Genomic DNA, 14,479 nt, shown 5'->3' with positions numbered 1-14,479 from the left:
CATCTCCCACCCCTGTAGGTACACCCGCAGTGCTGTTAGGTAGGGAGTTCCAGGATTTTGACCTACCGACAGTGAGGGAATGGCGATACAGTTCCATCCTCTCTGCATCTACTTTGTCAAACCCCTCCAGGATCTTATATGTTTCAATGACATCACCCCTCATTCTTCTAAACTCCAATGAGTAGAGGCCCAGCCTGTTTCACCTTTCCTCATGAGACAAAGCCCTCATCCCAGGATCCAGCTTAGTGAACCGTCTCTGAATTGCTTCAAATGAAAGTAAGGAGACCAGTGCTCCACACAGTAATCTAGGTGTGGTCTCACCCGTGCCCTGTACAGTCGTGACATGACTTTGCTACTTATATATTCCATCCCCCTTGCAATAAAAACCTACACTCCTAATTACTTGCTGCGCCTGCATGTCTTTTGTGATTCAGTCTGAGATCACTCAGATCCCTCTGCACTGCAGCATTCTGCAGTCTCTCTCCATTCAAATAATATTCTGTTCTTCCTGCCAAAGGTAACAACCTGACATTTCCCCACATTATACTCCGCCCGTTAAAGTTTTGCCCACTCACTTACGCTATCTATATTACTTTGCAAACACCTTACAATTTGTTCTCCTACCTATTTTTGTACCAGAAGCAAATTTGGCTACAATACAGTTTGGCTTCATCCAATTCATTAATATGGATTGTAAATCGTTGAGGCCCCAGCACTGATTCCTGCTGCGCTCCACTAGTTACAGTGGATCCATAAAATAATCCGTTTATCCTGACTCTCTGTTTCCTGTTAGTTAGCCAGTCCTCTATCCAGGCTAATACATCATCCCAACTCCATGAGCTCTTACCTTTTATGTGGCACCTTATCAAATGCCTTTTGGGAATCCAAATACATTAAGTTGTCACAATCCCGTGTGTAAACCATAAACCAAATTTACTGAATTTATTCGTTTGTGGGAGGTGAGCATCGCTGGCTAGGCCAGCATTTATTGCCCATCCCTAATTGCCCTTGTTCATTGAAACAAAGAAAATAGGAGCAGGAGTAGGCCATTCGGCCCTTTGAGCCTGCTTTGCCATTCATTATGATCATGTGATCATCCAACTCAATAGCCTGCTCCTGCTTTCTCCCCATATCCTTTGATCTCTTTTGCCCCAAGAGCTATACCTAACTTCATCTTGAAAGCATACAATGTTTTGGCCTCAATTACTTTCTGTGGTAGCGAATTCCACAGGCTCACCACTCTCTGGGTGAAGAAATTTCTCCTCATCTCAGTCCTAAATGGTCCACACCGTATCCTCAGACTGTGACCCCTGGTTCTGGACTCCCCCACCATCGGGAACATCCTTGCTGCACCTACCCCTGTCTAGTCCTGTTAGAATTTTATAGGTTTCTATGAGATCCCCCCTCATTCTTCTGAACTCCAGCGAATATAATCCTAACCAACTCAATCTCTCCTCATATGTCAGTCCCGCCATCCCAGGAATCAGTCTGCTAAACCTTCGCTGCACTCCCTCTATAGCAAGAACATCCTTCCTCGGATAAGGAGACCAAAACTGCACACAATATCCCAGGTGTGGTCTCACCAAGGCCCTGTATAATTGCATCCCTGCTCCTGTACTCGAATCCTCTGGCTATGAAGGCCAACATACCATTTGCCTTCTTTACCTCCTGCTGCACCTGTATGCTTACCTTCAGCAGCAGGCGTACGAGGACACCCAGGTCTCGTTGCACATTCCCCTCTCTCAATTTATAGCCATTCAGATAATAACCTGCCTTCCTGTTTTTGCCACCAAAGTGGATAACCTCACATTTATCCACATTATACAGCATCTGCCATGCATTTGCCCACTCACTTAGCTTGTCCAAATCACACTGAGCATCTCTGCATCCTCCTCACAGCTCACCCTCCCACCCAGCTTTGTGTCATATGTTCAGAGGGTATTTTTAAGAGTCAACCACATTGCTGTGGGTCTGGAGTCACATGGAGGTCACACCAGGTAAGGATAGCAGATTTCCTCCCCTAAAGGGGATTAGTGAACCAGATGGGTTTTTATAACAATGGTTTCATGGTCATCATTATACTTTTAACTCCAGATTTTTATTGAATTCAAATTCTACTATCTGCCATGGTGGGATTCGAACCCTGTTCCCCAGAGCATTACCCTGGGTCTCTGGATTACCAGTCCAGTGACAATGCCACTATTCCATCACCTCCCCATAGGGACCCCCTCCCCCACGAAGAAATTACCAACAAGATTCCACTTTTTGCACCTTTTGTCTTAACAATAATCAGAACCAACGCAAATTAAACACGAATTAACATGCAAATTATACTTTTTAAAAAGTCAATACATTAATGATATGTTTTATGCAGCCACAAGTACCCACACCACTCCCTGAAACAAATGTGGTGCTATGTAGCTAGACAGTTCCACAATATGCTGTCCTTTATTCACTCAGGGTAGGTTGGGAGTTCTATCCAACGACAGTTTTCCCCTTCGATTTCACAAGTATGATTATCATCAACAAGGCACACTTCTACGAGCATGACCTGACCACGTCCTAAATCTGAAGTATCTAGCCTAAGGGGTGTGGCTGCCTCCTGGAACAAAGTGTCTCGGTAACTTTCCCCCCTCCCTGATGCATTGCGGTGCCTGAAGCTGGGACTGTAGCTCATCAGCTCTGAGCCGAAGTTCCTCGAGCTACATGCACTTATCGCAGATACGGTTGTCATGGATCACCCTGGTGTCCACCAGCTCTCACATGCTACAGCTGCAACACATCAACTGCCCTGTCATCTTTATCGTGTTTTGTTTAACTAATTAGGTTTCAAGTTTAAAAGTATCACCCAGCAATTATTTGTAGTTATATTAAGCAGTTTATCTGGTTAAACTATAAATTTAATACACCTCGCCTGTACCAGTAAATTAATGCCTCAAGACTTCTATTCTTATACTCTTTTTCATTGTTATGACCACAGCCAATGTTGCGCAAACCAAATCCCAGAGGGCTGTACCCTTTTTTTTGTATTCTGAAAACGAGAAGACAAAATACTGATCTCAGCAGCAAGAAATCCAGTAACACTTTTGGGGATTTTAAAAATTAAAAGTAAAAGCTTTATTAATAAAAGAAAATGTAAGCACACAAGATTACAGTTGCACAATTAAAATTAGTCTTACAACGCATTCCTTCAAAAAGACTCCACTTGGTCAGACCCACAAGTAAAATCTTCCGGGCACCACCCCCTTAAAGATGTTTAACTATAAAAATCCAATAATATTACCCAAGGCAAACCGCTGTAACTTTAATAAAGGCATACCATATGACCTGTAACACACTTCCAACCCAGTGGAACTCCAAACTTCAGAATAAAACTGCTTTTTTGCAGCCCAAGACTTTTCTGGCTTCACTGGATGGCTGATTTAAAGTGCATCCTCGCCTAGCCCAGAGCTCCAGCTATAGCTCCATCTCACCAATTTCAGCCCCAGTTCAACAGCTCAAACAGCTACATCTCTCGGTTCTGGCTCAACAGCTTTTAGCTCCAGCTCTAATCACTGCAGCTCAAACAGCTCCCTTAAGCTCTCCACAGTAACTCTATAATACCCTTTTTCCCCTTTCATCTCAAGTTCCGTTGTTTTCCTTTTTTTATTCATTTACAGCGTGTGGACTTCGCTGGCTAGGCCAGAATTTATTTACCATTCCTAATTGCCCTCGAGAAGGTGGTGGTGAGCTGCCTTCTTAACCTGCTGCAGATCATGTGGTGTAGGTACACCCACAGTGCTGCTAGGGAGGGGGTTCCAGGATTTTGACCCACCGACATTGAAAGAACAGTAATATATTTCCAAGTCAGGATGGTGTGTGGCTTGGCAGGGAACTTCCAGGTGTGCTGTTCCATGCAACTGCTGCCTTTGTCCGTCTAGATGGTAGCGGTTGTGAGTTTGGAAGGTGCTGTCTAAGAAGCCTTGGTGATTTCCTGCAGTGTATCTTCTAGATAGTACACACTGCTGCCACTGTGCATCGGTGTTGGAGGGAGTGAATGTTTGTGGATGGGCTGCTAATCAAGCAGGCTGCTTTGTCCTGAATGGTGTCAAGTTTCTTGAGTATTGTTGGAGCTGCACCCATCCAGGTAAGTGGGGAGTATTCCATCACACTCTTGACTTGTGCCTTGTAGATGGTGGACAAGCTTTGGGGGAGTCAGAAGGAGAGTTACTCGCTGTAGGATTCCTAGCTTTTGGCCTCTTGTAGCAACAGTATTTATGTGGCTCGTCCAGTTCAGTTTCTGCTAAATGGTAACCCCCAGGATGTTGATAGAGGGAGATTCAGTGATAGTAATGCCATTGAGTGTCAAGGGGAGATGGTTAGACTCTGTTGTTGGAGATGGTCATTGCCTGGCACTTTTGTGTGGCACAAATGTTACTTGCCACTTGTCTGGAGTTCAGCTCTTTTGTCCATGTTTGAACCAAGGCTGTAATGAGGTCAGAAGCTGAGTGGCCCTGACAGAACCCAAACTGAGCGTCAGTGAGCAGGTTATTGCTAAGCAAGTGCCGCTTGATAGCACTGTTGATGACTTCTTCCATCATTTTACTGATGATCGAGAGTAGACTGATGGGTGGTAATTGGCTGGGTTGGATTTATCCTGCTTTTCGTGTACAGAACATAACTGGGCAATTTTCCACATAGCCGGGTAGATGTCAGTGTTGTAGCTGTACTGAAACACTTGGCTAGGGGCACAGCAAGTTCTGGAGCATAATTCTTCATTACTATTGCTGGAGTATTGTCGGGGCCCATAGCCTTTGCAGTATCCAGTGCCTTCAGCCGTTTTTTGATGTCACATAGAGTGAATGGAATTGGCTGAAGACTGGAATCTGTTCTGCTGGGGACCTCCGGAGGTGACCGAGATGGATCATCCACTCGGCAATTCTGGCTGAAGATTGTTGCACACCTCTTTGAAACTCAAATCCTTCCAAAGATAAGATCACTCATGTTTCCATCTTGTCTTTGCTATCAGGTCAATAAAATAAATAAAATATAATATCCCCACTTCTGTTTATCTATGGAACTCCTGCAAGATGCAGACGTATTTCTTGCACCTCTGACTTCCCTTTGATATTCAAACAAACTCTCCACTTGTCTAAAAATGCAAATGTTAGACCTAACCTATTCACTTGTACCTCAAATCTAACACCTCTATCCTTTTCATGTATTAAACCTCATTCCGCCCCAGACAAACTCTATTAATCTCTGCCCAGCTTAATTAAATCATACACGTGCAAACATATACACACACACACACACACACACACAGCCTTTTTCACAAAATAACACAATATTCCCCAAAAATATTTTAAAAAACATCCATTTCTCACACCTCCCTCCATGGCAAAAAATGAACCATCAGAATTTCAAAAAGATGGTTTCATTTTCTCAACCCAGTTCACAACCCTTACTATGTTTAACTATACAAACAAAACTATTATATGACAGTGTACATGCATTAACCATGAAATATATACAAGTCTTTTGTAAAATAGAGTTCATTCCTGTCCATTCTCCATTTGCCAATATCCAAGTTCTTTTGAATTTTAAACTCTTAACAATGCATCTGCAATCAAATTTTCTCACCCAGTCACATGTATAATTTGAAAATGAAATGGCTGCAATAATAAACTCCTCCAAAACATTCTTGCGTTTTTGCCCGGAAACTTTCCCAGAAACTTCAAAGGATTGTGGTTAGTATATATAACTGTCTCCGAAGAATTGTTTGCAACATATACTTTAAAATGCTGCAAAGCTAACACCAAACTTAAAGTCTCTTTCTCTTTAGTTGAATATTTCTTCTGATGTACATTCAACTTCCATGAGAAATATCCTACCGGCTTCTCAATTCCCAGTTCATCATCTTGTAGTTACACACCACCATCACCCACGTCACTGGCGTCAACAGCCAAGCCAACATAAACTTGCTTTGTACAATCAGGTGCTGATAGAACAGGCTTAGTAGTTAGCACAGCTTTTAAGCTGTCAAATGCATTCTGACACTTCTTGGAATTTTTTGTTCTTTTGTAACAAACCAGTCAGCAGAGCAACTACACTGCTGAAGTTTGGCACGGATTTCGATAAAATCCACTCATGCCTAGAAATTTCAGAACTTCCACAAAACTGGAACTCCACAATAGCTTTTATTTTTGCATCGTGTAGGGCCACGTTGCTATGTCTAACAGTGTGGCCTAAATATTTATTCACTTGTACCTCAAACCTAACACCATCCTTTTCATGTTTTAAACCACCCCCCGGGCGACCTATCTCCAGCTTAATTAAATCATACTTCTCTCTCACTCTCTCTCTCTCACACACACACACACACACACTAACTCTCTCACACACACACGCAACCTTTTTCATAGAATAACACAATATTCCCCCAAAATATTTTTAAAATACATCCATTTCTCACATTCATACACTTCCTGTTATATTCACCCAATTGATTCTCTTAATTTCTCAGCTTGGTGTTTAGAGAGAAGAGAAGAAATACTCACCAACCAATCACTCACCTACCTCTCTCTGACACCACACTAAGATTTTTTTGAATACTGTTGGTGGGCCCTGAATCCAGGCTTCCACCGCTCTTTATCTCTCCTGCTGGTCTCGCTCAGTTCTCACCCTCCTCACTTGTGCCTTGTAGATGGTGGACAGGCTTTGAGGAGTCAGGAGATGAGTTACTTGTCCAGCTTCTGACCTGCTCTTGTAGCCACAGTATTTATATGGCTAGTCCAGTTCAGTTTCTGGTCAATGGGAACTCCCAAAATGTTGATAGTGGTGGATTCAGCTATGGTAATGCCATTGAATGTCAAAGGGGCAATGGTTAGATTCTCTCTTGTTGGAGATGGTCATTGCCTGGTACTTTCACAAAACCACCTTGACTTACAAATGTTACTTGCCACTTTTCAACCTGAGCCTGAATGTTGTCCAGGCCTTGCATGTGGGCACAGACTGCTTCTGTATCTGAGGAGTCAGAATGGGACAGGAAGAATGGGCCACTGGGCATGATGCTGGAGGGTGACTGGGGTCTGAGAGATTCAGGCTCCTCCTGTCAATTGGGATCTCCCTCTTCCCTCTGTACAGGATTTGATAATATGGGAGTCAGTGGATCTGCTTTCAGTTCTGGGGACTACACCTCAGGAAGGCTACTTTGTCCTTGGAGGGGATTCAGTGCAGATTCATCAGAATGATACTTAGATCCCTAATAGAGTGTTATTATAAGGACTGGCTGCATAAATTGGACAGATACCATGGCCCACTCATTGAACATGAGGTAGATGACCTGACCAATGTTCATTCCCTCAAAATAAGACAATGAACTGTCCATTCATTCAGGCTTGTATTCTCTTGAGTATAGAAGATTAAGGGTGATCAAATTAAGATATTTAAGATAATCAAAGCATTTGATAGGATAGATAGAGAGAAATTTATTTCTCTAGTGAGACAGCCCAGAATGAAGGGGCAGGTTGTGTTCTTGAAGTTAGAGCTAGGCTTTTCAGGGTTGATGTCAAGAAACACTTCTTCACACAAGACGTAGGGGAAATCCAGGACACACTTCCCCCAAAAAGCTGCTGAGGCAGGGTCAGTTGAAATTTTCAAAACTGAATTGATGGACCTCTGTTCAGCAAGGGTGATGGAAACAAGATGGAGTTAAGACAGAGATCAGCCAGGATCTAACTGAATAGTGGAATAGGTTCAATGATTGGTTCCCCCAGTGATTTTGTTTTGTACACGGGATAAGGTGAATTCTCAGCCCACCCACGTAGACCAGTGATGTGGTTTCCTGAGACTCCCTCAGCCATTGGAAACGATCGGCCAGACAAAAAAGAAAAACTAATAAGGTTGTTGGCTGCTGGGACAGTGGAACAAACCTGGTGTGAAGTGCAGGAGATTCACACCCTCAGTCACTTGTAGTGCCTTGGGACTTTTACATCCACCTGAGAGGGCAGATGGGACACTGGATTAACATGGCATTGGAAGGAGGGCACCTGGAAGAGTGCAGTACTCCCTCAGTACTGCACCGGAGTGTCAACCTAGATATTGTGCTCAGACTTGATGGCGCAGTTCTAAAGAGTGTGCCGGAACAGAGGGACCTGGTAGTTCATGTGCATTGATCTTTGAAGGTGGTAGGACATGTTGAGAGAGTGGTTAGCAAAGCATATGGGATCATGGACTTCATAAATAGAGACATTGAGTACAAAAGCAGGGAAGTTATTCTGCAACCTGTATAAAGCTTTGGTTAGGCCCCGACTAGAGTATTTCATCCAGATCTGGTCACCCGCACTTTGAGATATGAGGGTGCAGAGGAGATTTCCCAGAATGGTTCCTAGGATGGAGGGGTGTGGGGGATTAGTTACAAGGTTAGTTTGGAAAGGCCGGAGCTGTCCTCTGCAGGAAAGGAGATTGAGGGGGAGATTTGATCAAGGTGTACAAGTTCGTGACAGGTTTAGGTAAGGTAGACAAGGAAAAGCTGTTCCCATTAGCTGATGGTACAAGGACTAGGGGAACACAGATTTAAGGTTTTGGGCAGGAGATACAAAGGGGAATGTGCGAAAGAACCTTTTCCTCAGCGAGTGGTAATGATCTAGAACTCGCTGCCCCCGAGGGTGGTGGAAGAGGAGACTATCAATGATTTCAAAAAGGAATTGGATGGGCACTTGCAGGGAAACGGGAATTGAGCAGACTCAATGGACTGAATGACCTCCTCCTGTGCTTTAAATGACTCTATGATTCTATGGGCAGAATTTTGCCCTCGGATGGCGGGCGGGCCCCACCAGCTCGGCGGCAGGCGTACAGCCAACCCCCGCCACCGAAGCGGGGCCCACCGCCATTTTAAGTGGGCGGGCCAATTAAGGCTCGCCCAGCGGCCTTCCCGACAGGAAGCGCTAGGCTCTTCCACTGCAGGGGGTGGAGGGATTCTCCATCTGTCAAAGTGCGCTCTTTCGCACATGTGCGCAAAAGAGCGCACTGCTTCCTGAGACAAAGTCCTGTCTCAGGGAGAATACTGACAGTGGAAAAAACTTTAAAAATAGAAACATTAGAACATTATTAACATGTCCCCCTCATGTGACAATGTCACACGAAATGGGACATGTTAATAAAGAACACACAAACTTTATTAATTTTTTACAAAACGGACATGAAACTTCATCCCGCCAGTGGATGAAGTTTCATGAATAATCCGGAGCCCGCCAGCCTTAAGGTTGGCCGGGCAGGTCTTTAATTAGCCCGTCAATGGCCTCAATTGGCCATTGACAGGTCGGCGGGTGGACAGCTGATTTCGCTGTCCGCCCGCCTTCCTAAAAATTTAAATGGACCGTGATGACGTTGGGGGTTCCTCCCGACGTCATCCCGTGTCATTTTCCCCTTGGCGACCGGGCCCCGCCCACAAATCGCCGAGGGGAAAATCCTGGCCTATGACTTTTAAGTTTCTGAATGTAGATATTGTCATTGATTCAACATTACTGGGTATCCCATAAATGGACTGTGCATAAATGAGGGGAGGGCACCATTAAAATGAGAAATTGACGAAGGGCTGCAGTAAATGGGGGAATTGGAGGGTGTGTTAAATGTTTATTAAGTGTCTTTCATTGTACGCAGATGGGGGGCATAGACTTGAGAAGCCTAGAAATAGATAGACTAAAACTGTGGTCGTTTGGGTTAGGAGATGTATGCTTGTGATACGTAACTCTATATAAATATAAAAATGGCGTAAAGATTGGCTCTAGTTGTATCCTTCATCAACTCGTTTTCTGGAATAAAATAGAGAGCATTAGTAAATTGTGGGGGGAGGGTGGGTGAATAGCAGCAATAAATATGGGGGAGAGAAGAGGGACAGTAAACAGTGGGAGGATTGGGGAGGGGGCAATAAATGGGGTGGGATTGGGTGAGAGGGACAGTAAATAAGGAAGGATTGGGGGAGGGGGCAACAAATGTGGGGAAATTGGGGAAGAGGGGCAGTAAATGGGGATTGAAGGAGAGGGACAGTGAATGTGGAGGGTTGGTGGAGAGGAGCAGTAAATGTTGGGGAGAAAGGCAGTAAATGGGTAGGATGGGGGAGAGGGGCAGTAAATGGGTAGGATGGGGGAGAGGGGCAGTGAATGGGGGGATTGGGGGAGGGGGCAGTAAATGGGGACAGATTGAGGCAGGGGGCAGTAAATCTGGGGGGATGGGGAGAGGGGGAGTAAATGTAGGGCTATTGAGGGAGAGAGGCAGTAAATGGGAGGATTGGGAGAGGGAGGCAGTAAATTTTGGGGGTACTGGGGGATGGGCCAGCAAATGGAGGGGGTATTGTGGGAGAGTGGCAGTAAATATGGGGGTATAGGGAGAGGGGCCAGTAAATGGGGATTGGAGCAGAGGGACAATAAATGGGGGTGGGGAGATTGGGGGAGGGGCAATAAATGAGGGAAGGGTTGGGGAGAGGACAGTAAATGGGGAAGGGCAGTAAATGTAGGGGGATTAGAGAAGGGCAGTAAATGGGGGATTGGGGGAGAGGGGCAGTGAATGGGGTTGGGTTGGGGGAGAGGCGCAGTAAATGGGGTTGGGGGGGGCTGGAGAAGGGCAGTGAATGGGAGGGGGATTGGGGAGAGAGGCAGCGAAAAGGTTATTTTCTTCAGAAAAAAGAAGATTCAGGTGACCCGATCAAGATCTTTAAAATTATGAAAGGTTTGACAGGGTAGTAATAGAGAAGATGTTTCTAATTGCAGAGGTGTCCAAAATTCAAGATGGTCATTAATAAATCCAAGAGGAATTTCAGGCAAGACTGTGTTACCCAGAGATAGGGTGATCAAAAGTCCTGTTTTTAAAGGTACAGTCCCATACTTAAGCCCTATTTCAGGTGTCCCAACTTTCTCTTTAAAAAGTAGCAAATTGTCCCATATTTTCTGCCTCCTGATATTCGTTGCCTTTCATAACACTGGTTTTGCACCATAAACCCCTGTTGAATGTGTCTTTTTAGTAATGAAGGCAGTTTGGTCACCTGAAAATAATCAGGCCTCAGTGCCTGTACCATGTAACTCTTTCGAGTTATCAACAGATCGCATGTAACTCTTTCGAGTACATTCACAGTTCTTGGTTTCCGGGAGTGGGACATGAACCCACAACCTTCTGATTCAAAGGCGAGGGTGCTATGAACTGAGCCACAGCTGACACTTGTCCTGGCCTGTACTGTATTCTACAACAAGCAGCAGAAAGACAAGCGGATCCTCAAACAAATTACTTCAAGCTTGAAATACAGTCCGCAAGAAACAGCATTGGAGGGCAGGACAGGCACTTCTAAAGAACAGTAACCATTTAATTGTCAGTATATACTTATATTTTTTTTACTGATCAATGGTATAATAATGCAATACCTTTTTTTAAGCTGGGACTTAGTGAACTTGATCTTAATTTGAACGTTTGCGCAGCGTAGTTCTGATCGATCGCTGTTGAACTTGCTTGAGTGCGAGTAATTTTACCAGGAGCCCCGCGTAGAGCTCAGCGTCGAGTTATACGGTCACCCTGCCCAGAGGCTGGTGAGAATGCGGAACTCTCACTACCACAAGGCGCGTAGTTAAGGCGTGTAACATGGACGTATTAGAGGGGAAGATAGTTAAGCACGTGAGAGAGAAAGGAATAGAAAACTTTGCTGATAAGATGAGATGAAAAAGGGCGGGAGGAGGGAAAATACACTGGCCTGTACCCTGTGCTGTAAATTCAATGTAAGTGAGACTTAGATCCTTCCGACACTTGAGGAGGGAGTGCTGCCCACTGAGGCCCCAGCTGACGCCGTGACTGGCCGAACCAGGTGTTCACTCCCTGTGTTTTGTTTTTCAGGATGTTGCTGACTTTGAATGGGTCATGTGGTTCACCAAGTTCCGAAACTACATTCTTTTTGCCTTATCTGGTCACGTTCTATTTGGCAAAGCCATTTCCCTGACTGTACCTCAGGTGGGTACAAGTTTCCATTCTGTGTGAGTTGTCTGTTCAGATTATTGTTTCTTGGAATGTGGATAATACCAAGGAGGCAGTATTTATACATACATTCTGGAGCTAACCTGGATTTTTTATTTATTCGTTCAAGGGATGTGGGCATCGCTGGCTAGGCCAGCATTTGTTGCCCATCACTAGTTGCCCTTGAGAAGGTGGTGGTGAGCTGCCTTCTTGAACCACTGCAGCCCATGTGGTGTAGGTACACCCACAGCGCTGTTAGGGAGGGAGCTCCAGGATTTTGACCCAGCGACAGTGAAGGAAACGGCGATAGATTTCCAAGTCAGGGTGGTGAGTGACACTGCAATTTTGTACACGGACATGTCTGGTGGAACCTTTGGGATAAGCACACGCACAGATGTTAGGAAGCTGTGTCAAACACGATGCTACACAAGCTGCTCCAGGTCCAGGTGTGGAATCCCACTGGCTAAGTGATAGACGGTGTCATGTTAAATGACATCCTGGATACTCACTGTGGGTCATAAAAAAAAATCTGCAGAGAGCTTTTACTGGTTGTTCACCTCCCTCTGGAGACTAAACAATGGGCATAATCCATGGTGGTGCCAATTGTTACATGGCACCATTGGAATGCAAAGGTTTGATGGGCGAAAGGGGCATCTTCTTAATCTGCATTTACACTGGTGCATTTGTTGCAAAGCTGCATTGCACTTGTCAATCATGATGAAGCTTTTGTAACTTAAACTGTAAGAGTGTCACCCCCACCTCAAATTTGTCACCATCTCAAGTATGCTGCTGCTCTTTCTAAAGCCCGCCCAGCTTCCAGTTCTTTTCAGTCGGAGTTAAGAGTTTGTATCTCCCATTATGTAGGGGTCACTTTCTGACCGCTGTGATTTGCCATATGAGGTTGTCCCTTGGCTTGGGGTGAAATGGGGCATTTAGCCAGAAGGAATCGCGCAGACAGATACGAGAGCTTTACTGAAAGCTGTGGCCTCCAGTTCTCCGAGTCATATTGTGGGTCATAAAGATGTAGCGGGCGAGAAATTTCCTCCACTTTCCTGGGGGGGCAGGGAATACCACAGAGACGGTACACGCCATTGATAAGGGCGCATGCGGTTGCATGTTCCCCACATGCACCCAAATGGCACTATCCTGATGTCTCACAGTCCAACTGGCTGGTGTGTTTAAATGATACCAGAATTGGGTAACATGGGTCCTGGGCCAGGCCTGCGTTGTCCATTCCTGAAGAAAGAAATGCGAACATCAACAACTTACATTTATATAGCGCCTTTAACGTAATGAAACATCCCAAGGCGCTTCACAGGATCTTCATAAAACAAAATTTGACACCGTGACATTTAAGAAGATATCAGGGCAGATGCTCAAAGGCTTGGTCAAAGACATGAGGATGGAGTTTTGCAGTCTGTATTGATTCGAGTGCTGTGGCCACTGTGCCTAAACCTCACACTCTTGGACCTTGGCCCTTGGCCCGAGGCTTCCCAAACTCTGTTTGTCCATCCTTTAGGTGTGGTTGTGATTCCCCTGATAATGTACATTTTTAATTAAATTGATGTGAATATTTACTATATTACCGATGTTCTCTCTCTCACAGCACAGATCCTTATATTTTATGACTTATGGGATACTTGCAGTCCTGGCTACAATGGGCACCTCATACCTCATGTTAATCCTGGCCCACTGCATTCTACTCTTCAGCGTTGGCTTAGCTAAACAGAAGTGGCTGTGTTTCGTTGCCGGCCTTTGCAGCTTAGCAACATTCAAAATAGAGCCTGTGAGCTCTTGGCAGGTAAGAACATAAGAAATAGGAGCAGGAGTAGACCATTCGGCCCATCTAGCCCATTTCACCATTCAATAAGTTCATGGTTGATCTTCTACCTCAACTTCACTTTTTGTCTCTATCTCCTTATCCCTTGATTCTCTTAGCGCTAAAAAATCAATTGATCTCCACCTTGAATACGCTCAATGACTGAGCATCTGCTGCTCTCTGGAGTAAAGAATTCTAAAGAGTCACAACCCTCCAAGTGAAGAAATTCCTCCTCATTTCAGACTTAAATGACCGACCATAATGTTGAGGCTGTGACACCTGGTTCTAGATTCTTCAGCCAAGGGAAACATGTCTACCCTGACAAGCCCTCTCAGAATTTTATATGTTTCAGTAAGATCATGGCCTCTTATTTTCCTAATATAGGTCCTAATATAGAAAATATAGGTCCGCTCTTTTTATTCTTTCAAGGGCTGTGAGCATCAAAGCCAAGGCCAGCAGTTGTTTCCCATCCCTAATTGCCCTTGAGAAGGTGGTGGTGAGCTGCCTTCTTGAACCGCTGCAGTCCATGTGGTGTTAGGGAGGGAGTTCCAGAATTTTAACCCAGCGACAGTGAAGGAACAGCAGTATAGTTCCAAGTCAGGATGGTGTGTGGCTTGGAGGGGAACTTGCCTGGCACTTGTATGAGGCAAATGTTACTTGCCACTTATCAGCTCAAGCCTGAATGTT

At 44.9% G+C, this 14,479-nt stretch overlaps 1 protein-coding gene across 5 annotated transcripts in view; it reads left to right on the top strand.

The window, feature by feature from the left end:
* hhatlb (hedgehog acyltransferase like, b) overlaps positions 1-14,479 on the top strand; it is an 85,473-nt gene that overhangs the window by 31,740 nt on the left and 39,254 nt on the right. For all 5 annotated transcript variants that reach the window (XM_078536637.1, XM_078536644.1, XM_078536630.1 and 2 more), the window contains 2 exons: positions 11,857-11,970; positions 13,580-13,774. In XM_078536637.1, coding sequence (XP_078392763.1) covers positions 11,857-11,970; positions 13,580-13,774 — 309 coding nt within the window. The remainder of the gene's footprint in view (positions 1-11,856; positions 11,971-13,579; positions 13,775-14,479) is intronic.

This window comes from Cetorhinus maximus, chromosome 3 (genome assembly GCF_964194155.1).
Source record: "Cetorhinus maximus chromosome 3, sCetMax3.hap1.1, whole genome shotgun sequence".
Lineage (NCBI taxonomy): Eukaryota > Metazoa > Chordata > Chondrichthyes > Lamniformes > Cetorhinidae > Cetorhinus > Cetorhinus maximus.
This window is presented reverse-complemented; position numbering and strand designations above follow the sequence as displayed.